General features: G+C 39.1%; 16 protein-coding genes across 16 annotated transcripts; 9 read left to right on the forward strand and 7 right to left on the reverse strand.

Annotated features, from left to right (window-relative positions):
* Nucleotides 1–880: 880 nt before the first annotated feature.
* Nucleotides 881–2,701, forward strand: ZYRO0G05654g (uncharacterized protein; the record flags this gene model as incomplete). The annotated part of the gene is made up of 1 exon (XM_002498197.1): nucleotides 881–2,701. One exon carries the CDS (start codon nucleotides 881–883, stop codon nucleotides 2,699–2,701), a length of 1,821 nt encoding a protein of 606 aa, XP_002498242.1.
* A 164-nt stretch (nucleotides 2,702–2,865) lies between these two features.
* On the forward strand, nucleotides 2,866–4,011 carry ARP1 (actin-related protein 1; the record flags this gene model as incomplete). The annotated part of the gene is made up of 1 exon (XM_002498198.1): nucleotides 2,866–4,011. One exon carries the CDS (start codon nucleotides 2,866–2,868, stop codon nucleotides 4,009–4,011), a length of 1,146 nt encoding a protein of 381 aa, XP_002498243.1.
* Nucleotides 4,012–4,067: 56 nt separating this feature from the next.
* On the reverse strand, nucleotides 4,068–4,718 carry FUR1 (uracil phosphoribosyltransferase; the record flags this gene model as incomplete). Its single annotated transcript, XM_002498199.1, has 1 exon — nucleotides 4,068–4,718. One exon carries the CDS (start codon nucleotides 4,716–4,718, stop codon nucleotides 4,068–4,070), a length of 651 nt encoding a protein of 216 aa, XP_002498244.1.
* Nucleotides 4,719–5,112: 394 nt separating this feature from the next.
* Nucleotides 5,113–5,527, reverse strand: LSM7 (Sm-like protein LSM7; the record flags this gene model as incomplete). The annotated part of the gene is made up of 2 exons (XM_002498200.1): nucleotides 5,113–5,451; nucleotides 5,516–5,527. 2 exons carry the CDS (start codon nucleotides 5,525–5,527, stop codon nucleotides 5,113–5,115), a joined length of 351 nt encoding a protein of 116 aa, XP_002498245.1.
* A 154-nt stretch (nucleotides 5,528–5,681) lies between these two features.
* ALF1 (Alf1p) lies at nucleotides 5,682–6,395 on the forward strand (the record flags this gene model as incomplete). Its single annotated transcript, XM_002498201.1, has 1 exon — nucleotides 5,682–6,395. One exon carries the CDS (start codon nucleotides 5,682–5,684, stop codon nucleotides 6,393–6,395), a length of 714 nt encoding a protein of 237 aa, XP_002498246.1.
* A 246-nt stretch (nucleotides 6,396–6,641) lies between these two features.
* PGA2 (Pga2p) lies at nucleotides 6,642–7,058 on the forward strand (the record flags this gene model as incomplete). The annotated part of the gene is made up of 1 exon (XM_002498202.1): nucleotides 6,642–7,058. One exon carries the CDS (start codon nucleotides 6,642–6,644, stop codon nucleotides 7,056–7,058), a length of 417 nt encoding a protein of 138 aa, XP_002498247.1.
* A 301-nt stretch (nucleotides 7,059–7,359) lies between these two features.
* On the forward strand, nucleotides 7,360–8,106 carry RPC31 (DNA-directed RNA polymerase III subunit C31; the record flags this gene model as incomplete). The annotated part of the gene is made up of 1 exon (XM_002498203.1): nucleotides 7,360–8,106. The coding sequence occupies one exon, from the start codon at nucleotides 7,360–7,362 to the stop codon at nucleotides 8,104–8,106; it is 747 nt and encodes a 248-aa protein (XP_002498248.1).
* Nucleotides 8,107–8,182: 76 nt separating this feature from the next.
* On the reverse strand, nucleotides 8,183–9,403 carry INN1 (Inn1p; the record flags this gene model as incomplete). Its single annotated transcript, XM_002498204.1, has 1 exon — nucleotides 8,183–9,403. One exon carries the CDS (start codon nucleotides 9,401–9,403, stop codon nucleotides 8,183–8,185), a length of 1,221 nt encoding a protein of 406 aa, XP_002498249.1.
* A 200-nt stretch (nucleotides 9,404–9,603) lies between these two features.
* Nucleotides 9,604–14,340, reverse strand: THO2 (Tho2p; the record flags this gene model as incomplete). The annotated part of the gene is made up of 1 exon (XM_002498205.1): nucleotides 9,604–14,340. The coding sequence occupies one exon, from the start codon at nucleotides 14,338–14,340 to the stop codon at nucleotides 9,604–9,606; it is 4,737 nt and encodes a 1,578-aa protein (XP_002498250.1).
* Nucleotides 14,341–14,514: 174 nt separating this feature from the next.
* On the forward strand, nucleotides 14,515–14,852 carry YSF3 (U2 snRNP complex subunit YSF3; the record flags this gene model as incomplete). Its single annotated transcript, XM_002498206.1, has 2 exons — nucleotides 14,515–14,517; nucleotides 14,607–14,852. 2 exons carry the CDS (start codon nucleotides 14,515–14,517, stop codon nucleotides 14,850–14,852), a joined length of 249 nt encoding a protein of 82 aa, XP_002498251.1.
* Nucleotides 14,853–14,914: 62 nt separating this feature from the next.
* Nucleotides 14,915–15,490, reverse strand: ZYRO0G05874g (uncharacterized protein; the record flags this gene model as incomplete). The annotated part of the gene is made up of 1 exon (XM_002498207.1): nucleotides 14,915–15,490. The coding sequence occupies one exon, from the start codon at nucleotides 15,488–15,490 to the stop codon at nucleotides 14,915–14,917; it is 576 nt and encodes a 191-aa protein (XP_002498252.1).
* A 263-nt stretch (nucleotides 15,491–15,753) lies between these two features.
* On the forward strand, nucleotides 15,754–17,400 carry SRV2 (adenylate cyclase-binding protein; the record flags this gene model as incomplete). The annotated part of the gene is made up of 1 exon (XM_002498208.1): nucleotides 15,754–17,400. The coding sequence occupies one exon, from the start codon at nucleotides 15,754–15,756 to the stop codon at nucleotides 17,398–17,400; it is 1,647 nt and encodes a 548-aa protein (XP_002498253.1).
* Nucleotides 17,401–17,555: 155 nt separating this feature from the next.
* On the reverse strand, nucleotides 17,556–18,995 carry NAM9 (mitochondrial 37S ribosomal protein uS4m; the record flags this gene model as incomplete). Its single annotated transcript, XM_002498209.1, has 1 exon — nucleotides 17,556–18,995. The coding sequence occupies one exon, from the start codon at nucleotides 18,993–18,995 to the stop codon at nucleotides 17,556–17,558; it is 1,440 nt and encodes a 479-aa protein (XP_002498254.1).
* A 207-nt stretch (nucleotides 18,996–19,202) lies between these two features.
* EAF7 (Eaf7p) lies at nucleotides 19,203–20,078 on the forward strand (the record flags this gene model as incomplete). Its single annotated transcript, XM_002498210.1, has 1 exon — nucleotides 19,203–20,078. One exon carries the CDS (start codon nucleotides 19,203–19,205, stop codon nucleotides 20,076–20,078), a length of 876 nt encoding a protein of 291 aa, XP_002498255.1.
* Nucleotides 20,079–20,143: 65 nt separating this feature from the next.
* Nucleotides 20,144–20,488, reverse strand: FPR1 (peptidylprolyl isomerase FPR1; the record flags this gene model as incomplete). Its single annotated transcript, XM_002498211.1, has 1 exon — nucleotides 20,144–20,488. One exon carries the CDS (start codon nucleotides 20,486–20,488, stop codon nucleotides 20,144–20,146), a length of 345 nt encoding a protein of 114 aa, XP_002498256.1.
* A 756-nt stretch (nucleotides 20,489–21,244) lies between these two features.
* ZYRO0G05984g (uncharacterized protein) lies at nucleotides 21,245–22,360 on the forward strand (the record flags this gene model as incomplete). Its single annotated transcript, XM_002498212.1, has 1 exon — nucleotides 21,245–22,360. One exon carries the CDS (start codon nucleotides 21,245–21,247, stop codon nucleotides 22,358–22,360), a length of 1,116 nt encoding a protein of 371 aa, XP_002498257.1.
* Nucleotides 22,361–22,628: the final 268 nt, after the last annotated feature.

Here is a 22,628-nt window from a genome sequence, read left to right on the forward strand (position 1 = left end):
TAACTTGCAACTGTGAGGTTACAACGGTTCTAATTCAAGAAGTAATGTACTAGAATAAGTAAAAAAAAATAGCTAACATGTAGTATTGTGGTACTTCTTTCCTTATCGCGGGCATGTATCAGACAAGTCTTGATCTTGGTATCTTGGAGATGTCATGACTATAATGAGGTGCCTACTTGTGGATCATTGATTAAATCAATTTGTATAGCTTAATGCAGAAGAGGCAAACTAATGGGATAGTGCCGGTTGTAATGATAATAATGGTGTCTATTTGCAAGTAGGGGACTACTATTGTAGATCCGATTTTTTGAGGATATATCCAACCAAAAGATTATTCTCATTATTGTTTTCACAGTAGGAAAGGTATAGCTAGGACAACGCATATAGTTATGAAGCAAATGAGTCTGGTTAGATCGAACGGATTAGCATCACTTACATCGAATTGAGGCTCCGCTATCGGTCTTGCGGAATCAATTAGCGACGAGGATTGAGGATTTGTCCTTAATAAATTGAATAAATACATTAAATGGCTGAATCGTCCATTAGACGTCCAGTGGTAGTACCAATCCAGTGGTACCCAGGTTTTTATGATAATAGCTGCTATGAGGAAAATGGAACATGCCCTTAGAACAGACCTAAGTTCCCACCTAGGGTTATCCTTATGCATTATGTTGGTGTCAAAGTCTTGAATCCAAATGGAACCAGATCAACTGGATGACTGAGTTTGACTTTGCGAAGTACTTCTCCCTGTACCTTTTGTAATGAATGGGCTTGAGGCTTGAAAAATTTCAACACTAATTTAACCTTTTACCAAGAAAACATTTATTAAAATAGAGAAACTGAAACCTTAGGAGGGTCCACTGGGTGTTTAAAATTTGTTATGAGTAATTCTAAGAGATCTTTGAAAGAAATCCTTGATTTTGAATATGTGGAGGATAGTGAGGAAGGTGAAGATTCGAATCTGAATGATGATTTGAGTGGAGATGATGATGAAGAGTCTCAACATGACGTCAATATGTGCAACGAATGTAAAGATATGCAAGCTGAAATTATCTGTAATGACTGTGAGGAACACTTTTGTGTTGTATGCTTTGAAATGTTACATAGAGGTGGTAAAAGACGTAAACATGAGTATGTTAAGACTACAGAGGATAAGGGTGAGTCTCCTCAGCAGCAGCATCCACAACAGCCACAACAACAACCAGCAGAGGAAAATAAGGTCGAGTCGGCTCCCTCACCTGAAAATGATTCAAATCAAGAGGATTCCATTGATGTCAAATTGTTATCCCATCTGAAAGATAGTGCCACTTATATCCCCATGAGGCTTACTTTCGAAGAGAGGCACCTTTTGAGATTACTAGAAGCTGCATTGCAAGTCTCAGAGTATACGGATCGTGTGGATATATTATCTTATAAGTCAAAACCCAAGAGAATCGTGGAACAATTAAAGGAGATTTGCTCAGTTCTATCGGGATTGGTTGTCGCATCTAATATGAAAATTGGCCAAAAGTTGCTCGAAATGAAGAACTTCAGTGATAATGCAAAGTGGTTTCAAGCTGTCTTTGAAATTGGTAGACGTTATAAAATAATGAATCCTGAAAGAATGAGAGATACTTACGGTAAATTATGTTATATGGTGATGGATTCCCGTCTACCACAAATTGAAGAGCATATGGAATTCCATCTTTATAAACCTATTAAGACCGTTAAATCGTTTTTAGTCTCCAAGCAAGAAGATAACGGCAGGGTGTTACAAATGTTTGATGATAAACTCATTTTGTATGCAACTTCTTCTGTCTCGCCAGTGGGAAAATCAAGACCTCAGATTAACAAATTGATAAAGCAAAAGGAATATGCTATCGAAACTTTGGCATCCAAATACAGCAGTAAATATTACTCAAAGGAAGACATTAGGCAAGCGCTTTATTCCATTGGTGATTACAACGCTTACATTAACATGAATAGGAAACCTATCATTAGAATGTTGGCGAGATTAGATCTCTTCCGCCAACCAGAAATTGCCAAGAAGTATTCCATTGGTATTCAATTCGGTAGACAAGGTGCACGTCTAACTCATGACCACGAACGTCAATGGCATTACGTACAACAGTCTCTCATGCTTTGGTCGATTATCCAAAGGGAGATGATGCGGTTGTGGTATTTAGCAGATATCGATCAATTCGACGGTTCTCAATACAGATTAGCATCCACAGGCCATGGTCTAAATCGTATCAAGCCATGTCCATCGATTTACAAGGAAATGCACAAGATTATCAACGAGTGTCGATCCAAGACTCATACCTGGGTTGGTTCCTCTGTGGTTCATTTGGGTGATGATGCTGTCCCTAATGCACTATTCTTTTTGGACAAATACACACAAGTACCTACCATTTTGATTCCATTCGACCAAACTCTACTGAAAATTAATGATTTGGTCGGAAATGATGAGTATTTGCTCGAATATGTCAATAAAGAATATGGATCCGTCGATGGTTTGAAATTAACCATTTTACAAGATGCTTTCGCTCATATGTTCGATGGTTCAGGCGCTGATAATTTCTTTATGAGTGGATCTTGCATTGACGGTAGACTAACTTCAGCTTGGAATCATTGTAATGAGATCTCTAAGAAAAAGTACTATAACATCTTTTTACTAACTGGTTTCACTGGTTTCAATGGATCTGAAGGCTTCTCTGCTTAATAAAATGTATAAAACAAAATAAATGCATACTTATACAAGTCTATTTTAACATACTAATTAATATCTTTTCGTTGTTTCTCATATCATAACAATGGAGGTTTCGGAATCTGCTAAAACGTCCTTTTGAAGCTATTGGATCCTTGAACAAAGACCAAAGTTCCAAGATGCTTGACCCAAATGCGGTCCTTTACAGTCAACCTGTAGTCCTCGACAATGGATCAGCAATATTGAAAGCAGGGTACAGTGGTGAGGATAGACCTAAATTTTTAGAGCATTCGATCGTAGGTTCACCAAGGCATGGGTATGTAAATGATTCAAGCAAAGATGATACATTTGTGGGTAATTTAGCTCAAGAACGTAGGAGTATTTTACAGCTGCGACATCCAGTCGATCATGGTGTGGTAAAGAATTGGAATGATATGGAATTGATCTGGGATTATATGTTTAAGGATAAACTAAAGTTAAAGGACGTAGATGAACATCCAGTATTGATTACAGAGGCACCTTTAAATCCAGTGAGTAATAGAGATGAAATGTGTGACTTGCTATTTGAAAGTTTTGGCGTACAGGCCTTGTACGTGGCCAATCCAGCCGTTTTATCGTTATATGCTAGCGGTAAGATCAGTGGATGTGTACTCGACTGTGGGGATGGTTACAGTTGTTCGGTACCAGTCTATCAAGGATATACGCTGAAATCAGCTATTAAGAGGATAGATCTTGGGGGTAGAGATTTGACAGAACAATTACAGTTGCAATTGAGAAAGAGTACCGGTCTATCTTTAACCACTAGTGGTGAAATGGAATTGGTTAGAATGATAAAGGAAAAATCGTGTTATGTGGCCGTTGATTTAGATATAGAGGAGGAAAAATGTAATTATGAAGGAGATCAAGTTGGTTTGAAGTTTAAATTGCCTGATGGTAAATTTATTACATTAAGTAAAGATCGATTTCAGGTACCAGAAATTTTATTCCAACCAAGTGTGATATCTTCTGAAGTGAGCAGTATACCAGAAATCATATGGCAAAGTGTTAGTAAACTCGATACAGATCTCAGACCACAAATGTGGTCTGATATTCTGTTGAGTGGTGGAACTACGATGCTTAAGGGCTTTGGTAACCGTTTAGTACAAGAATTGGATAAGTTGAATCAGGCACAGTCCAGGGTAAAGATATGGGCACCACCTGAAAGAAAATATACCTCTTGGATTGGTGGGTCCATTTTAGCGGAACTTTCCACTTTTCAAAAAATCATCGTCACGAAATCACAATGGCAGGAGGACCCTAGTATAATCCATACTAAATGCGGTTAAAGTTATCTATTACTCTGATTATTATATAGATAGGTATTACAAAACTGTCCTTTACACTATAGGCAGTAGTATCTGTCACCAAAATCACCTAAACCAGGAATCAAATATCTATTCTCGTCTAAACCTTGATCAATGGCGCCGGTAACGATTTTAACATCGGGAAAAGCTGCATGGTATTTATCAATACCTTCTTTACTACAAATTAAGTTGAGGAAATAAATTCTTTCCGGTTTAACACCTCTTTTAATCAAAACATCAGTTGCCATAATTGCAGAGCCACCAGTGGCAAGCATTGGATCCAATAGAAAAACGTATCTTTGTGCAATATCCTCAGGTAATTTTTCAAAGAACAATTTTGGTTTAGCGGTTTCCTCGTCCCTCTGGATTAGAATTTTACCAATTCTTACAGATCGACAACAGTCACGGAGACCCTCTTCCATTGATTCACCTGCTCTTACGATGGAAACTCCACAGATTTTACCAATAAACGAAACTCCATCAAATGGCTTGTCAGTGTGAGTTCTAACGGTGAGTGGCTCTACGGGCAAATGGTTCAAGCCTTCTTCCACCAAAAGTCTAATGATTCTGTCTGAATAAAAGATGAAATCTGGTCTAGCAGTATTTTTATCTCTGATAATGGTGTATAATCCAACCAATTGGTTTGATTGATTCAAAAGGTGAACATTTTTGTATGGCTCAGTAGACATTTTAGGATAGCTAAGTATTTACTTCAATATGAGGAGCGAAATTCTAGTGTGCTAGCCACTGATACAACACTACAAAAGATCTCAGAACGATTCAAGAACTGTCCATTAAATACTATTCATTTTTCATTACCAAGGTATCTATGAGCTGGTTGAAAATTGAATCAAAATAAAAAAATCCGACGGCGAAAACTCTAACGCGCCAAGAATACTGGAAAATATTAAATACTCTTAAGACTATAGTTGAGCCGGATTTAATTCATCAAGCTCAATTGTAGAGGCCCTCAGAATTATCTGATACCAAATGTGCGGTCCAAGTTATGATATGGTGAAATATTTTACAATTGCAGGGAGAATTTTCCGATACATATTACATGCTACTTAGTTCAACTGTACATTAATCGGTATCTTGAATGCTAACTATTTCTGAACCATCCTGTGGGCTGAGGGACAGTAGTACGGTCCCTCTGATCACAATTAATCCCAATTCCCTTGTCTTATCCTTGAGAATGAACGAACTATCTTCGGGATCCCTCATATATTCAATAGTTTCGTCAAGCACTAGGTTCATCAGTTGGTCATAGCCCTTTAATACACCTACTACCAATCTGCCTCCCATTAATTTTACACGGACTTTTGTATCCTTATACTTGGCCAAATTGAGGATTGCCTCTCTTTTGGGTCCTTCAAATTTCTTTCTCTGCTGTTGTGGTGGTGGATCCTGTCTTGGCTCAGTCTTAGAAAGTAAGAAAGTTAATAAATTGCACTGGTTTGAATCTGAATCTTGATATATCACATACGCTTTCGCTCATCTTAATGGTCGTTTTCTTTTCTTCTTCGATGTTGATTGTTAGTGATGAGTTTACAAGAGCATGAATTTTTCAATCGAAATGAATATCTTCCCTTACATGAAAAAAGTGATAGAAAAAGAGCAGATCCCAGAGGTTAAGAGAGGTTGGAGTATCGATGGTTAGGACTTCTGTGGTTTCATCTTTATGTTCTGTAACAAAAGAGTGGGATGAAAATATCAGCTATCTTCAGCTATGTCAAAGGATTGAATCGTTTACAGGTATTGAACCATGTTATATGAGACTTTCATTTGAATTCGATGATGGTAAGAAACTGGAGATTTTGGAATCATCTAATCCATATCCCTTTAAAACTTACCCACATGTCTCCATGATATTGGTAGAAGATCTGAATGAGAATTCTGTGGTTAATCAATTACAAAACTCAAACGGTACTGAATCGAACTTCCATCTGTCAGACGAAGAGTATGCCAAGAGAACCGACAGTGTGTTACAATGGAAAATGAAAAATAATTATGGTAGATTTAATTCTGATTCGAAACGATCACAAGAATCCAATAAGCAATTACAGCAACAAAGAATTGCTGAGTTACAGATTGATCAAAGGTGTAGCGTTGAAAGTGAAGGGCAATTGGAAAGAAGAGGTTGGTTGAGATTTATTGGCAGGATAGGTGAAATTAATGATCAAGATATTTGGTGTGGAGTAGAATTTGATGATCCCGTAGGTAAAAACGATGGATCATTTAAAGGCCATATTTATTTTGGACCGGTTAAGACAAACCATGGCGGGTTTGTGAAGCCATTGGCAGTTAAAACAGGACCTGAGTTCCTGCCAATGACTAAGAATGATCAAAGCGATGATGAAATATGACGACTCCTAGGAATTGGTTTATAAAAAAAATTTGCCTGATGTGTCTTCAAGCTAATAAGTTCACTTTGGGCATCATGCCAGAAGTTTCTGCGTGTTCGTTTCTACTACTTTTGTATTTTGATTGTATATTTACTGTACAACAATGCTCTTTTTTAGCAGAGTCGTGCACACGATATAGAACGCTGACATTTAACAACAACTATTGACAAGTTTCTCTGCAAACAGATAATAATACATCAATCCAAGATGTCAGATGCTGCTATGAACGTTACTAGTAGCCCTAGTATTTGGAATACGTTATACGAAAGGACGAAGACAAACCTAGCGGAAACTATTGGTGATTTGGACGTTAAGAAGGGATTGAGATTAGTGATAATTGTTGGTGGTTATATCCTCATCAGAGGTATTGCACAGAGAGAATTGGCAAAAAGAAAGTTGGATAATGACGTGCGTAGGAGCGAGCAAGAGAATGCTGCTAAGATGCAAGAGAAGTTGGTCGATCAACCTGGTAGTACAGCTGCGATGCCGTTCGGTTGGGGCAATAAGACAAGAAGAAGAAGAAAGCAACAGGAAGAAGCATTCGCTGATATTGTTGAACGTGTTAATCAGAAGAAAAATAGCGGCGATGATGTTGAAGACATCGAAGATTTACTAGAGGATTGAAAAGATACATTGGGGACTAATCTGCCTTGTGTGTAAGCATCTTTCGGATTTTAGTATAACAACAATAACATTTTGACAAGAAAAACCCATTGAACCAGGGATCACTCACCAGCGATTCCTTCCCTACGATATCTTGATCTTTTTTATTAGACCTCTGCTTAGTAGTAGGATATGTATGTATAGTGAAAAAAATTTCGAAGCTCATCGCATCGACGAAGAAACATAGTTGATCTTCAAATCATAAAGAGTAATATTTTTGAGTCGTAAGTACTTCATTCAAATACATCGGATCTCCTCATTGATGAGTTTCGGTAGAGGTCGTGGTGGTGGTGGCAACAATCCCACCAGGAATTTACCATTTGGATTAGGATTTAACGATGTTGGTGTCAATGAGACGACGGAATTCCCCAGTATACCTTTGCCAGTCAACAATCCAGTGAATTCCCGAGAAAGATCACTTGCCATTACATATATTAAATTTGGTCAGACGGTTAAAGATGGTCCCTTTTATACAGGTTCACTTTCATTAGCGGTTGATGATAGTGCAGAGGGCAATAATAAGAATAGCAATGGCAAGAAGAAAAAACAATCTTTAATAGAAGAAGAAGGTCATATGGATGGTATTGAACGATATTCCGATAGATATTTAAAGAAAAGGAAAATTGGTACTTCTATCGATGAGCATCCCTACCATCTGGAAGTTTTCCCCAGAGAGCTTTACAACGTTATGGGTATTGATAAAAAGAAGCTTTTGGTCATTTCTGAGTTTAATAATAAGGATGATATCTTTACCGGTGGTAAGCAGGATGAGAATGCTGGATTATCTATGATTGAGAAGTGGAAACAGTTAGCCGAGGATGAGGATGATGATAACGATGAGGAAAATGAAAAGAATAAAGAAAATGCTGGTGGGGATGAAGACGTGGATGAAGATTTTGAAGAAGAAGAGGACGATGATGATGATTACAATGCTGAAAAATACTTCAACGATGGTGATGATGATGAGTATGGAGATGAAGAGGACATGGGTGATGAGCCTGCATTTTGAACATTTTGCATGAAATATTATATGATTCTGCTTTCTGTAAAGTTTATGTACACATAAGGTTACGGCAGTTCCCTTTTTAATTAGATACTGGCGGTGGTCGCCTTCTAGGTGATCTCGATTTATTTCTTGGACTTGCTGCTGTTGGTAAGGGCGGCAGTTTTGGTGTTCCATTCCTGTGAGAAGGCAGATCAAATTCAACACTTTCATTGTCATTACTTTCAAAAGGACGCGGAAGTGGTGGTCTTCTCGGTGATTTAGAATGACTTCGAGATCCATGTGAAATACTAGGTGGTAAGGGCGGTAACGAAGGGTGTCTGTCGTCTGCATCATTAAGATTTGCTGCTAGCGCATGACTTGAGTGAGAACGACTTACATAACCTTCTTCGTCGTCTAGAGATGTGACCCCAATTGCCTTCTGTAGAGCTTCAATGTCAACTGGGGTTTCTGACTGCTGGTTGTTTGTTGAGTTATTAGGATTTTTAAATACGTTGAGTCTCTCTTTTAGTTTCTTCAAATTCGCGAAATGGAATTTAGTATCACTGGTACTAGTAGCTTCTGTTGCGTTGGTCTCCTCGGATGATATGGTTGTACTGGTTCCTACTGATGAATTGAAAACAGGAGGTGCACCAACACCAATTGAACCAGGAAGTGAAGATCTGGAAAAGTCAGGACGGTTGTCCCACGCACCACCTGCCGCAGGAGTAATTTCTCTCATGGCTGATCCATGGGTATACGGTTCCATGTATGAACGATGGTAATAATCATCGTCTTGCTCCGTCGATATAATTGAGGTTGAATCACCTGGTAATGGTGGTACAGGTCGACTCCTTACAGTCGCATCCATTGCTTCAGTGTCTTTGCTTCTCTCTTCTTTACGTAAATTTGGTAAACCTGGATTGAAACTCAATTCAATGAAAATTGTTCCTGCAAATTCGTTTCTATCTCTTTTCAACTCATACCAACAACAATAACCTTCCTTAGGGTCTGCCCTCATACCATTGAGTAGATCTACTTCACATCTTCCAATTAATATAGGCGGTTTTTTTTTTCTATCACAGTATGCTTCCACTTGCATTATAGGTTTAACATCCGGTGTAATGGAATATTTCTCGAGATAATTAAATACAGGATTCTGGCCTGCCCTAAATAGCGTATTACTCTCTCTTGTCATATGTGCAATTCTCAATCGGAGCATGACATTCTGTTTATCCAATTTGGTCAAATTGGGTAGATCTCTCGCCTTACTCACAAAGACGCATAAAGTACCTTGATTCCCACTCCATACTTCCGTGGCCATATTAGCTCTTGACGGATAATACTAGTTCTAACTACTTTGGGATCACTTCTTTACAGCAGTTCAACAGGGCTTCTTCGAGTTCTTTCGCGCCTTGTAGAGTTGGTTTAGAAGCCTTTAAGTATCACGTGAGCCAGATTTTATAGAAAAGAATTCTTATAATAATACATAGATAAGATCAGTCTAGGTTAGATATTCCCATCCTATCTTTGATATCTGCTAACATATTCACCAGATCCTTTGGGACCCTGTGGAAGTCCCTGCGTATTGCCTCTTTTCCCATTGTTATTGTTGTTGTACTTGGAACGGCTATCGTTCTGAGGTGATCTCATCTTATTCCGGCCGTCGTCAGCTCTGTATCTCTTAGTAAGTCTTTCATCTGATGCTGGTGGCGCTTCATGCTTGGGTCTCATACGGTTATTGTTGTTGTTGCCGCTGCTTCCTTGGTCGCGAGCAGAGTATACCTTGTTTCCGTTACGTGGAGTCTCCGATCTGGGTTGCGAAGGTCTATCAGGGAAATTCATGGGTCTTGGCGTCGTATTTGACCTTTTGTTATCCATTCTCTGTGGTCCTGGTGGTAAGGCTTGTCTGTTTCTAGAATCATAGGGTCTGTTCCAACCGCTTGGTGTACCTTCATGGGAGTCTGTCTTAGTATCTCTATCATTACTGGGTCCAGAAGGAGGTTCATTGTTGTACCTGCTTGGTTTCTTTGCTGGTTCTGTTGGAGTTGCCTCCGAATACATGTCTCCACGGGCTCTGGGGGTGTCATTGGAAACATATTTCACCGCAGCTTTGATCTCATCTAGTTTTCTTGCGAAATCTGCATTGTTAGGATTGTAAACTAGAGAGCGGAAGAAGCGTTCAAAGACTTCAAAGACACCAGTCCTCAAATCACGAATTGGCATGGATTCCTTGGACAATCTTTTCAAAGTCTGGTTCTCCGTTGGATCACTTATGCAGTCAGCGGCTCTGTTCAAGTTATTCCTACCAAGATGAAAGCAAACCTCATCCATAAATCTAATCACTTTACCAAAAGGCCAAGTTGAACTTTGAGGACGGGCAGCTTGCTTGCCACCCGAGGGTCCAGAGGGAATACCCTTGAACTTATCCCTAGCATCTTCCTTCTTCTCGGCTTCCTTTTCAGCCTTCTTAGCTTCTTCCAACTCCTTAGCCTTTTCAGCTTCTGCTCTTTGCTTTTTATTGAACTCTAATTGCTTCCTCAATTCAATTTCCTTCTTTTCGTTGGCTAACAAGCTTTCGTAATGGTTTATCTCCTCTAATTCTGAGACATACTTCCCTTTCTCCCGCTTCTCATCTTCAGTCATCTCACAGAATTCTTCTGGCTTACAAGAATTCTTCAAACGAGCTTTCAAATGGCCAAAAAGCGCATTACTGGGCAGTTTGATGTCCTCTCTTTCTTCACTCTCTAATATTCTCTCTAATGCCTTACATGCGACTAAGATTTGTGTATCAATGATTGGGAAAACATGCGATACGTGTTTCATAAACTCGATACCGTTTCTGATGGACATGTAGTTTCTGTTAAATAACAATTCAACAATTTGCTCCGTGAGCAAAGAATTGCACTCATATAACTCTCGTTGATAAAGGAATTCCTGGTCTTCCGATACTCTCATTTCTTCCAGACTTCCCAAAAGTTGTGAAAAGAAAATACCCATATTACCAGCTTCGGACCGGGTGCAGCAGAACAGCAGAGCGCTAAGGATCCTGGAAGACATGAACACTCCTAAAATCTTCATCAAATCTTTGAGATCAAAAGACTTTAAGAGGAAATGGGAACTGAACAATGCATCTGGTGGTGAAAATAGAACTCTAGGAACGATACAATATTGAAAGAATGACATAATCCTTTCGTTTGAAAGATCTTTTGCCCAGGATTGAGACTGTTCACTGATCAAACGTTTGGTATTATTAAATGTCTTTTGATGGGAGATGCAACTTACAAGGATATCCTTTATTTGTTTAGAATATTCATTCTTTTTCTTGGTAGAAGAGGACTTGGAAAGTTCTTCTTCTAATCCTGCCTTCTTCTTATCGTACAGTGCTTTATCGAATTGGACGTCATATAATGAAAGCTTCCAGAATGTTAGGAACAATTCTTTGGTAATGTAGCTATAGTCAACACCTTCGAAAACAGCGTTCTGTAACATGACATCTGAAGATGGGTCTGCTTCTCTGAATTTTTGATCGATATAATTTCTCCAGATGTGGAACACCCAGGATGTTGATAGATGAAAGTCGTTTGTCAAAACCTCTAGTGGTAATACATTATCACCAAATTCTTCCAAGGTAAAGCAGTATTTTACCAGTTCTATGAAAGACCACAATAGAGTATTCATTTCATCGCATCTGGTGGATAAAATCTTATAATGCAAAGTCTGAGTATTCGCCTCCCTGTTAAGATTGTATAGGAGGAGAATAAGTTCTGAAATTGTCTTTTGCTTGGCTAACTGATTCACCAATTTTAGAGCCAGCTCACGGTTATCATCCCTGGTATCAAATATTAATTTTCTTGCCTCATACTTCAATGGCTCTCCTGAATTCAACATTATGAGTCTTGTCGTATTCACTTCGTTTAGATCTCTAATCCCACCTACGGTGGTTATTAGCTCTCTTAGAATAGATACCGCGACCATATTACCTTCATGCAGGGTCTTGACAATAAAAACGAGAATATTGGTAATATCCATCTTGGGACAATCCTTGGCCAATCCTGAAATGTAAACTGAAAGCCTTTGAACCCATGTATTTTGATTTACTCCGTCAGTTTGAATTGCAGGTCTATTATGTGTCAAACGTAATAATATGATAAACTGTAAAACGTCGCACGCAAAGCTGTTGAAATATTTGGTCGTGATCACCACCAATTCAGACACTTTATCATAATTCTCAATTTGCTTTATCACTGGAACTAAAGTGGCCAAAGGATTGGTAGATACTAGATTAGCCAGTTTTCTTGATTCTGTTTCGATAGTGTCCATACTTAGTGACTTTAAAATACTCTTTGCACTTCTTTCAGCCTTGTTGAAACCCACTTTGGGCAGAAGTAAATCTTGAGAGGTTCTAGTGATCAACTCGTTGTATAAGAAATATCTTCTTTTGAAGGGGAAAAATTTCATCAATTGATATATTTCACTAGTAATTACTGGATTGACCTCGAGAACGGGTATGGCTGGAAAGATAAATTTGCGGACGTAATCAATCCATTTGTTTATAGTTTCTTCCTTTTTATCTGCTGCCGCCGTCTCAATATCTGCAACACCGATTCGACAAAGTTTAGAGATAAGTTGAGGAACTTTACCCAAAGATGGTCCTAATATAGTGAAAAATTCATTAGATTTTGTAAAGAGCTCCTCTACTGTATGAAGCTCTCCAAGGTCTTTGCACCACTCTGCATAATAGAAGACAAACCTCGTCCTCATTTCGAGAAGTGGAAAAGGATTATGTGATTTTCTTTCAGAAACCAATCTAGTTTTTTTAGAGAGTAACCCATTGTCCAACGTGGTAATTAATGACGCGCTTTGTAGATTTTGGGAGCCGCTAAAGACCAAAGATTGATATAGAGGATCCAACATATTTTCAAACAATCGTCCTATTAGTCTTGGAAGCATATCATTGATGTAAACACATTGTGGATGAGTCTTGAAAATGTAAAATGCAGGCATTAGGACGCCATGTACCAGTAATCTTTTCAAAAATTCCAGCTTGGAACCATTTAACACACTGTTCTTTATGTTTTCTTTTTCTAACGCCTCTTGTTTTTGTTCAAGTGCCTTTTTCTCTTCAGCCTTCGCAGATGAATCTTTCCCGTCTGTATTAACATCTTCCATCTTTTCATCACCATCATTGTCGTCTGCAGCGGTTAGGGCATCGGCCATTGCTAGTGGATTTGTGACTCCCTTCATCGATTCAGCTTCCAGCTCATTGTCAAAATTTTCGAAAAATGCTGACAAAGTTTCATCATTAGGTTTTATATTATCCCATATCGGTAGGAAGCTAACGAAACCCTCTCTTATTAAAATACACACCATATCGAGATACGCAGTATCTTTCCCGACATCTTCTTGGTTGAGGTGGAGACTTATTAAGTGGGAGGCAATCGCATTCCCACCTTGGTTCAAAGATTGATAGTCAAAGTTGTTGGCTGGAGAGGTCTTGGGCCAATAGTCTGAAATCTTTAAAAATCGTATCATAAATTCGTACCCTTCTGTGATAAATTCACTTGAGACATCCAAAATGACATCTAAACAACGCATTGGATCCAATGAATATTTACCAGCTAATTGTTGGAATTCTTGAATGAAATAAGGAACCTTATTCATTCTATCAGGATCGTAGTATGCCGCCCAGAGTAAGGTAACAAGTTGTATGTATCCCGTAGAACATTCCATTAATAAATTGAATTTCTTTAGTTCGTACTTGGATTTTTTCAGAAGATGCTTCAGAAGTACGGTTTGTCCCTGATTCATTAATTTCGTTGATAGTCTGCTGAATTTGAACATCTCCTTATGAAGAGACTTGGTTATTCTTGCCAATGCGAGTACGACATTATCATCTTCATCAGAATATTCTTGGGAAACCGATACGAACACTTTACCGACCATTGATAATAATTCACTATCTTTAATATCTTGAGTTCCACTACTAACTATATCTTCTAATAATCTGGATATTTGAGGCATGGTGGGTGAGCCCTTTGTATTTTGATCATAAATCAGTTCAAAAATCTCACGGAAAACATCTTTAAGCCACGATTGTCTCTGATCAGTACCTTCTAACTCTTTGAATTGAGCACATAGCTCTTGGCTTTTTGTATTCCAATTATCTGCAAATTCTTGATTGAAAATCTTGTGTCCTTGGGGGAAAGTTATGTGGGTGGCCGCCAACTTATCGATGGAGGCACTCACACTCTCAGACATGTTCAAAGTGTTCAAAGTGTTGTTTAATCGATGCAAGGAAGCCTTTCTTTTCGAAGACCTTATAGTTTATACTGTTAACTAAGTGTTTTTGTCTCTTTTTCAAATATGAATATTGAAAAATTTCGATAACTACACATTGGAAAGATACGTAAAGAAATAACTAATATTGAGTCAATGGTATGTTATCAACCCTTCAAAATATTTTTTAACATGATTGGCAAGTTTTCAATTATAGAATACTGACTGTTTTGTAAATTTTGTTCTAGAGTGAAGTTCAAGGGCAGCAGCGATACCAAGTTCTAAAGCACAAATACGTTGGTTTGGGCCGAGAGCATACTACCCAGGAAGAATGGTTATCTAACGTGCATAGAGATACTTATCATAGTTTACAGGCCCATTCAGGTCTACTAGAGTACCTTGCGCTGGCGCAAGGTAGTTCCAGTAAACGTCAAACAAAGATCCAACTGATAAAGAAGATGGACCAAAATAAATCTAGGCCCAATGAGAGTTGATTTCGTATATATAGTATTTAGGTGTGAGAGTTCGTGCATATAATACAGGGGTTTTTTTGTTTTTAATAGGACATGGTTTGCGTATCAGATACCGTGGTAACTCTAATGGTTCTACCGTCGACTAGCGCGCCATCAAAGAGCTTTCTTACACGCTCTAGCTCTTCTGTAGTACGTTTCACAAGCCATACATTAGCAGTAGCAGAACCTGATGGCAAATCTCTAACTCTTACTTTGCCAATGCGTGTATGTGAGAGCTTCTGAAGCACCGTCTTTAACGAATCTTGGTTAACACCAAGTGCGAGGTTGTAGAAAACTAACAACTTGTCAGATGCATCACTATTGGTATGGATCACTAATGGGTTGCCCTTAGATGGTTTACCCTTTGGTCTAGAAGGGGCAGGTCCAGTTTTATGAGGTTTTCCTTTTGGTGATTTGCGTTTTTTCTTAGCTTCTAATTTGGAAGAAGCCTCTCTGAGAAGTACACCAACATCATTAGCACTAACTAGTCTACCGTTTACAGTTTTGAAACCTTCTTTAGGGAGCGGCCTCTCTGGTTTTGATTCGCCAACCGGTGTAATCCTATCAACCAGTTTCTTACCGCTGTTATGACGTCTGTGAGATTTGTTATTGGGGGCCATGACACAGTCTAGGTACAATTAGAAGTAGCAGATTCGATTGCAAACCTTTTCAGACTGCTAGGAGTTCAACTTGATGCACTGTTTTCGCGTCTAAACTCTGCTCTGGTTCAAACTTATCCGTTCTTTACAGGGTCACCTGTCTACTATTTTTTTCAGCATTTTAATAGGGGACCTAAGAGACACGTTAAAGGTTGATTATGAACTACTCACTACAAAGTTGTAAACTTTTATAAAACGGAATTGGAAGGAGTCTAGCGTCCAAGATGTCAGATTCTGGGAAGTTTAACGTGCAGAGTTATACCTTAGTGAAGCTTTTGAAGAGGTTAGAAGCTGCTACCACTAGGCTAGAAGATGTTACCATCTACCAAGAAGGTTACATCGAATCAAGAATTGCTGAAAATGCTGCAGCTGGTGGAATTTCCTCGAATGAAATGAGTGCTATGTCTTCAGCAGGACCATCTGCTGCTATTCCAGCTAATCAGGCTAATAAGAGTCCCGAAGCTATCGAATCTGAACCGGTTCCTGCTGGTGCTGCTGGTGTTGAACAACCTTCTGAGGCCATTACTCAATTCGACCAAGTGATTCAAGGAAAAGTTGTGCCATTAGTGCAGCTATCTACTAAGATTGATCCTACTGTCGCTGCTGTCGTGCAGGTGTTCAAGGAAACGTTTGATCGTCAATTAGATTTTTTGGAGATTGCGCTTAAATCTAAGAAACCAGATTACTCTTCCAAAGAGTTCGCTGAATCTTTGCTACCCATTAACCAGGCAATCTTGAAGATTGGAGATCTCAAGGATCAAAATCGTCAAAGTAAATTTTTCCCTTACTTGAATTCGGTTGCTGAAGGTGCGGCGTTGTTTTCATGGGTTGCGGTGGAGACACCTGTGTCATTGGTTGCCGACTTTAAGGATGCATCTCAATTCTGGACTAATAGGGTTTTGAAAGAATTTAAAGAATCAGATCCCAATGCTGCTAGTTGGGTCAGCTTATTTTTGAGCATCTTCGATCAATTGAAGTCCTACGTGAAGGAATTTCATCCAACTGGCGTTACCTGGAGCAAAGACGGTGAAGATTTCGGAACTGCTTTGGCACAATTTAAAGGCGGCTCAGCCAACACAGCACCTCCTACCCCTGCTCCTGTTGCTGCTGGTGGGGCTCCTCCCCCTCCTCCTCCTCCAGCACCACCAGCATCTGTGTTTGAATCTAAACCAGATGAAAAACCTGCCGGTGGTTCTGGTGGTATTGATGCCGTGTTTGCAGAACTAAACCAAGGTGAAGATATCACAAGGAGTCTGAAAAAAGTGGATAAATCACAACAGACACACAAAAATCCTGAATTGCGTGGTTCTTCTGCTGTTCCTGCAGAACAGGCTGGTGGTAAGACCCCACCCCCAGTAAAACCAAAGAAACCTAACATGTTCAAAACTAAGAAGCCACCTAGAAAGGAATTGGTCGGTAACAAATGGTTTGTGGAAAATTATGAAAACCATGCCGAACCAATCGTCATTGAAGGTAAACATGATGAAGCTATATTTATCGGTAACTGTAGCAGCGTTTTGATTCAAGTTAAAGGTAAAGTTAACGCTATTACTGTCAACCAATCTGATTCCACCAACGTGGTCTTGGATTCTTGTATTTCCGGATTGGAATTGATCAAATGTAACAAATTTGGTGCCCAGGTGGAACAATCTCTACCTCAAATCACCTTAGACAAATGTGATGGTGGTAATATCTTTTTGTCTGCTGAATCCATGAACGCTTCCTTGTACACTTCTTGTACCACAGCTATTAATGTTAATTTACCGGTTGGTGAGGATGGTGACTTTGTGGAATTCCCAGTCCCAGAACAAATGGTGCACACTTTTGGTAATGGTAAGATCAACACTACGATTTATGAACATGCAGGTTGAACGATGATTCTCCAGGGTAATAGACACATATAATTAAAAAAAAAAAAAAAAAAAAAAAAGAAAAATGAAAAAAACAAAGAGTAATACGAATATACTATTTACAGTCGTGCAATATAGCTAACATGATGAGATGTTCAATTTTATTTTTAAGTAGTTCATTTGCCTCTTCTCACGTAATACATGTATGCACGTTCGTGGACGGGCAGATCGAATGGAGAAATGACTTCAGAATGACCTGGACGTGCCACTGGATCTCTTAAATAAACAGCATGACAAGTTTTAAAAGAGATTTCCAGATGGTGTGGCAGGATTGCAAATGGTGCTAGGAATGGTCTTGGTTTCCATGGTGTAAAATAAGGTCTTTTTGGATTGGCACGGCCATAAAGGTGTTGTTGCCATGGTAGACTAATAAATTCTTGTGCCTTCTTTTCATCTTCTACCAATTCCTTTGGATCTATACGTGGATGGTAGTGCAATTTACTTGACCAGTTTTCATCGTATGGAACATCGACAGCATTTTGATCACCTTTCCTCTTGTCGAAGCTTTCCCTAAGGGCAGAGCTAAACAATTTAGTCAATTCTGACAAATGTTTTTTGGCAGATCTTATTGATACTTTAGATCCGTCACTCATCTTATTTTTCATCTCTTCCGTAGGTGCCAAAAGTCTATGGGATAATTCATCGATTTTACCATTTTGTAAGCTTTCCTTTGTAAATTCCTTTGATTTATTAACTTCTTGGAAACATTCTAGGGCTAAGTTGGCTAATTTTAAATCACCATTCACTACGCTAGCAAAATCATCGACAGTCAATGACTCGGGTTCCTTCTCAGATTTACTGTAAACTGTCAAAATTTGAGTGAGCATATTTGTTGGTGTACAAGAATTCAAGGCTTTCAGTTCCTGTTGTTCCAAGTCCTTATTGTAGTCCTTGACCTGTTCTAGAAACTGTTGTTTTTGGGGGTTTGAATTATCCATTTCTCTATATTTGTTTAATTTTTTATTCCAAACTGCTCTTGGATTCGATTTTGCCTCTTTCACATATTTATTCCAGAGAGTGACTTGCACCTTGTCAACTTTTAGTGATTCCTGAACACTTGGTTTTTTAGCTCCCAATGCCTCTAGAACTTTTGAAGGTCTTACACGGAAAACATCACCTGGCTTTAAAGTATAATTTGGGTGTGCAATTTTAATGCCATTCACAAAGACATTTCCCTGTAGGATAAATTGACGAGCTTGTCTCACGGAAGAAGCAAACATTGCACGGAAAACTGCGAAATCCAATCTTTTCTCGAGAACCGCAAACGTTTGTAGTAAAAATGGAGTTTCTTCTTCTTTACCGCCCTTCAATGAGGCATCCAATTGAGCGACTGAGTCTAACTTAGGATTGAAAAAAAATTGCCATCTTTTCTCAGTCAAGTGTTCACCGTGATAAGCTCTTGTCTCCTGTTTAGCTGTCCATTTTTGTTGGTAAAGTGTCTTTGACCTAAAATCAACTTGGCCCTTCTTGTATAGGTTAAACAAGTTATACTTGTTAAAAGAAGTACGCACACGACCCCTAGAAAGGGATTTCAATAACGTGGCTCTTCTAGGCATCACAAAATTTAGTCAACAGAGCCTTTCCTTAGGTCTTATTATCTTTAAATTGTAGCTTTATTGGTTCACTTTTGATATTTTGAAATTTTTCATCTTTCCGTTACGGATGATATATGCATTCAAGAACATCGAACCCATCGAGTTCATCTTATCTCATATGGTCAGTAAAACAGAAAAATTGAGCTTTACGTATCCATTGAGGATTCTATGGCAGTGGATTGGACAAAAGTTGACGAGATAAGATTGTTAAGATGGGTTGCTGAATTTAAACCAGCCGGATTACACAAACATTTCCACATGTATTGTATAGTGGAAAGGATGAATCATCCTGACAAGTATCCAGTAGTACTGTTGCAAAAAGAGAGTGTAAAGTCAGGTAAAATCTTCACGGCATCAGAAATATGGGAGAAATTGAATCAGTACTACAATTTTGAGATGATGGATAAAATTGAAGATCATGAACAGTTTAACGAGCATAGGGATTTTGAACTGCCGTGGGATGAATATGGAGATTTGATATTAGATCATGCTAAAGGTGAAGAAGAATCAGAGGAAGAAAAGGAGGAAAACGGAGGTGTAAAAAGGGAAGAACAACCGAAAGTAGCGGAAGCCACATATCTACATGACTCTGAAAAGGAAGACTCAGCTAATACTAGCAGTGGTAATATAAATAATATGAAGAGAAGATCTACAAGATTACGAAAATCCAGTCGGTTGCATCATAGTAGGAGCGGAAGCGATGAAGAAGATGCATCCAATGCAGTTTCAGGCGATTCAGAATCGGATGGTGAGGATGAAGAAGCACTGAATGACAACAACGAAAATGAAAATGAAAATAAGGGCAAGAAAAATGACCAACCCTTAGCTAAAAGAACAAGACATTCATCATCTGCAACTACGAACGTAACGAATAATGACATTTCGCCCAAGAGAAAGAAACGTAAATTAGAAGAAACTACGCCACCTTTACCACAACCAGTACAACAACAACAACAACAAGAGACAAGCCCTGAATCTGCACAGGCAATGCCTCCAGTTCGCACAAGTTCAAGAGTCTCCAGCAGGCTGCGTAATAAAAAATAGTTATAATAAGAAACAGGATAAAATAGACTAGATTAAATACATACGTCTAGTCCAATCGATTTGACCTAATTCACCTTCAACAATTCCACATCGAAGACCAATGTAGCATTTGGTGGGATAAGTCCTGGGAAACCACGTGGACCGTAGGCGTATGAACCAGGAATTGTCAAACGTGCCTTTTCACCAACGGAAAGACGTGGAATACCAACATCCCAGCCCTTGATAACTTGACCTACACCAATATTGCATTGGAATGGAGAACCTCTATCCACTGATGAATCGAATTTTTGTCCGTTTTCCAATGTACCAGTATAGTGAATAGTCACCAAATCACCGGCCTTGGGGAAAGTGGCACCATCACCAGGGGAAACTCTGTCAATTCTCACGTTACCGTCAACGACTTCAGACATATTTTATGTTTATGAGTAGGTATTACGACTGTGTGTAATCAAGCCAGGTTATAGTGGAAGTGGCAGCAGTACTTGTAGTTAGCTGTTCGTAGGAGCATACCGGGAAGCTTAGGGGGAGAGTTGCCCTAGCCTTGCCAAAAAAATTCCTAGTCATTCTAAGCGAAGTATCATCTCTTTTTACGTGATGTCGGAGTTTGTGATGCAATTTTCCACACGTCGGAGTTTTGGTTCTTTTCCTAAACAGATAATACCTGGGACTTAGAATATAACTGGAACAGCGGTTGTGGGTACCTGAGCGCATCAAGAATTGATCCGCGGAATGCTATGAAAAAGTTCTTGCCCGTTCCGCGGCTTCCCTGTCTTCCTTACTTGCCTTCCGTTCACCTGAGCGCATCAAGAATTGATCCGCGGAATGCTACAAGAGGGGTTTCTCTGATGTTTTCGTCTACAGAAGCTTTGTAGGTAAGAGCTTGCCTCGTAAATCCGCCACTTTCTTGCTTAGGCCCAGCTTGTAAAGATTCTTCAGGCGTCTATAATAGTTCTTCGAAGAAATGGTAGTGTAACCCGTATGTGCTTCGCGCGCGATAGGGTTTCGTAACTCGGATGACGTACTTTCGATTATTAATCGACTTCCTCACCCGCCACCCCTAATGGAGGTATATATATATATATACCGTGTAAGGATGAACTTGGCTGGCTTCACAATTGTCACTCGGTCTGTATCAAACCATTGCAACGATCTAACGAACTATTACTATGTCAATTCCAACTAGTATGAAAGCTGTCGTCATTGAAGGCGTAAACGCTGTCGTAAAGGAAAACGTTCCTTTACCACCTCTCAAGGAGGGTCAAGTGTTAGTCAAGACGCTTGCAGCTGCTGTTAATCCAACGGATTGGAAGCACATTGAGTATAAACTTGGTCCACAAAGCTCAATTTCAGGATGTGACGCTGCCGGACAAGTTGTAAAGTTAGGGGCTAACGTTAAAAATGTCGCTGAGGGTGATGTTGTTGCCGGATTCGCACATGGTGCATCTGTCAAACATCCCGAAAATGGTGCGTTTGCAGAATATGTTGCAATTGATTCTGAGTTGCTTTGGAAATTGCAATCGAGTTCAGATTCCCGTGTTTTGAGCGGTAAACAGGAGTTACCTTCAGGACCAGTTTCTAATATAGAAGGTCTGGTGACTTTCCCTATCTCACTAAATACTGCAGGTGTTGTATTGGTGAACAACCTAAAAATTGATCTATCATGGAAGTCAAGCAAGCCTCAGAGGGATGAGCCTGTTATCGTTTGGGGTGGTGCAACTGCATTTGGACAATGCTTTATCCAGCTAGCCAAACAGTTGAATGCATTCAGCAAAATTATTACCGTTGCATCCCGTAAACATGAACCTTCATTGAAGAAATACGGTGCTGATCAATTGTTTGATTACCACGATTCTGACGTAGTCGAACAGATTAAAAAGGAATACCCAGAAGCACCAGTTGTTGTTGATGGTGTCTCGAGTCCTGAAACTTATCCTCAAATTTATAAGGTGACGGCTGATACTAAACCATCAGTGATTATCAATTTGATCTATTTAGATGACAAAAACGTTGAAAAGCCAAAATCAAATGTTAGACACGAAAGTACCATGTTGTACCTAATGACTGGTTTTGATATACCATATGGATCCCTCCACTTACCCAAGGATTTGGAGTATAGAAAAAAGGCCATTGAGTTTATCAAATGGGTACAACCAAAGATTGATGCAGGTGACATTTATCACCTGCCAGTGAAAATTTCAAATGGCTTAGAATCAATCCCCAAGCTCTTGGACGACGTAAGGACTGGTAAGAATTCCGGCGTTAAATTAGTGGCAGTTTTGTAAGACGTAACCAGCTAGTTTAATAACATTTATAGTAAACGGCGCACAATTTCTTCTTTTTTCAACTATACAAGCTAGATAAATAAAAAAAAATGAGTGCTATAAAGATAACACACCCCCTAGCTTACAGCAGGTGTACGCTAAATGATTAACCTAAAAGTAAAAAAAAAGTTCTAATTAAACCTTATCCATGTACCTATTAGCTGTACTTGCTAAAAGAACTCGATCAAAAATAAAAAAAGTGCAAAACCTGTTGCATAGATTTAAACCC

The sequence above is a fragment of the Zygosaccharomyces rouxii genome (assembly GCF_000026365.1).
Source record: "Zygosaccharomyces rouxii strain CBS732 chromosome G complete sequence".
NCBI lineage: Eukaryota > Fungi > Ascomycota > Saccharomycetes > Saccharomycetales > Saccharomycetaceae > Zygosaccharomyces > Zygosaccharomyces rouxii.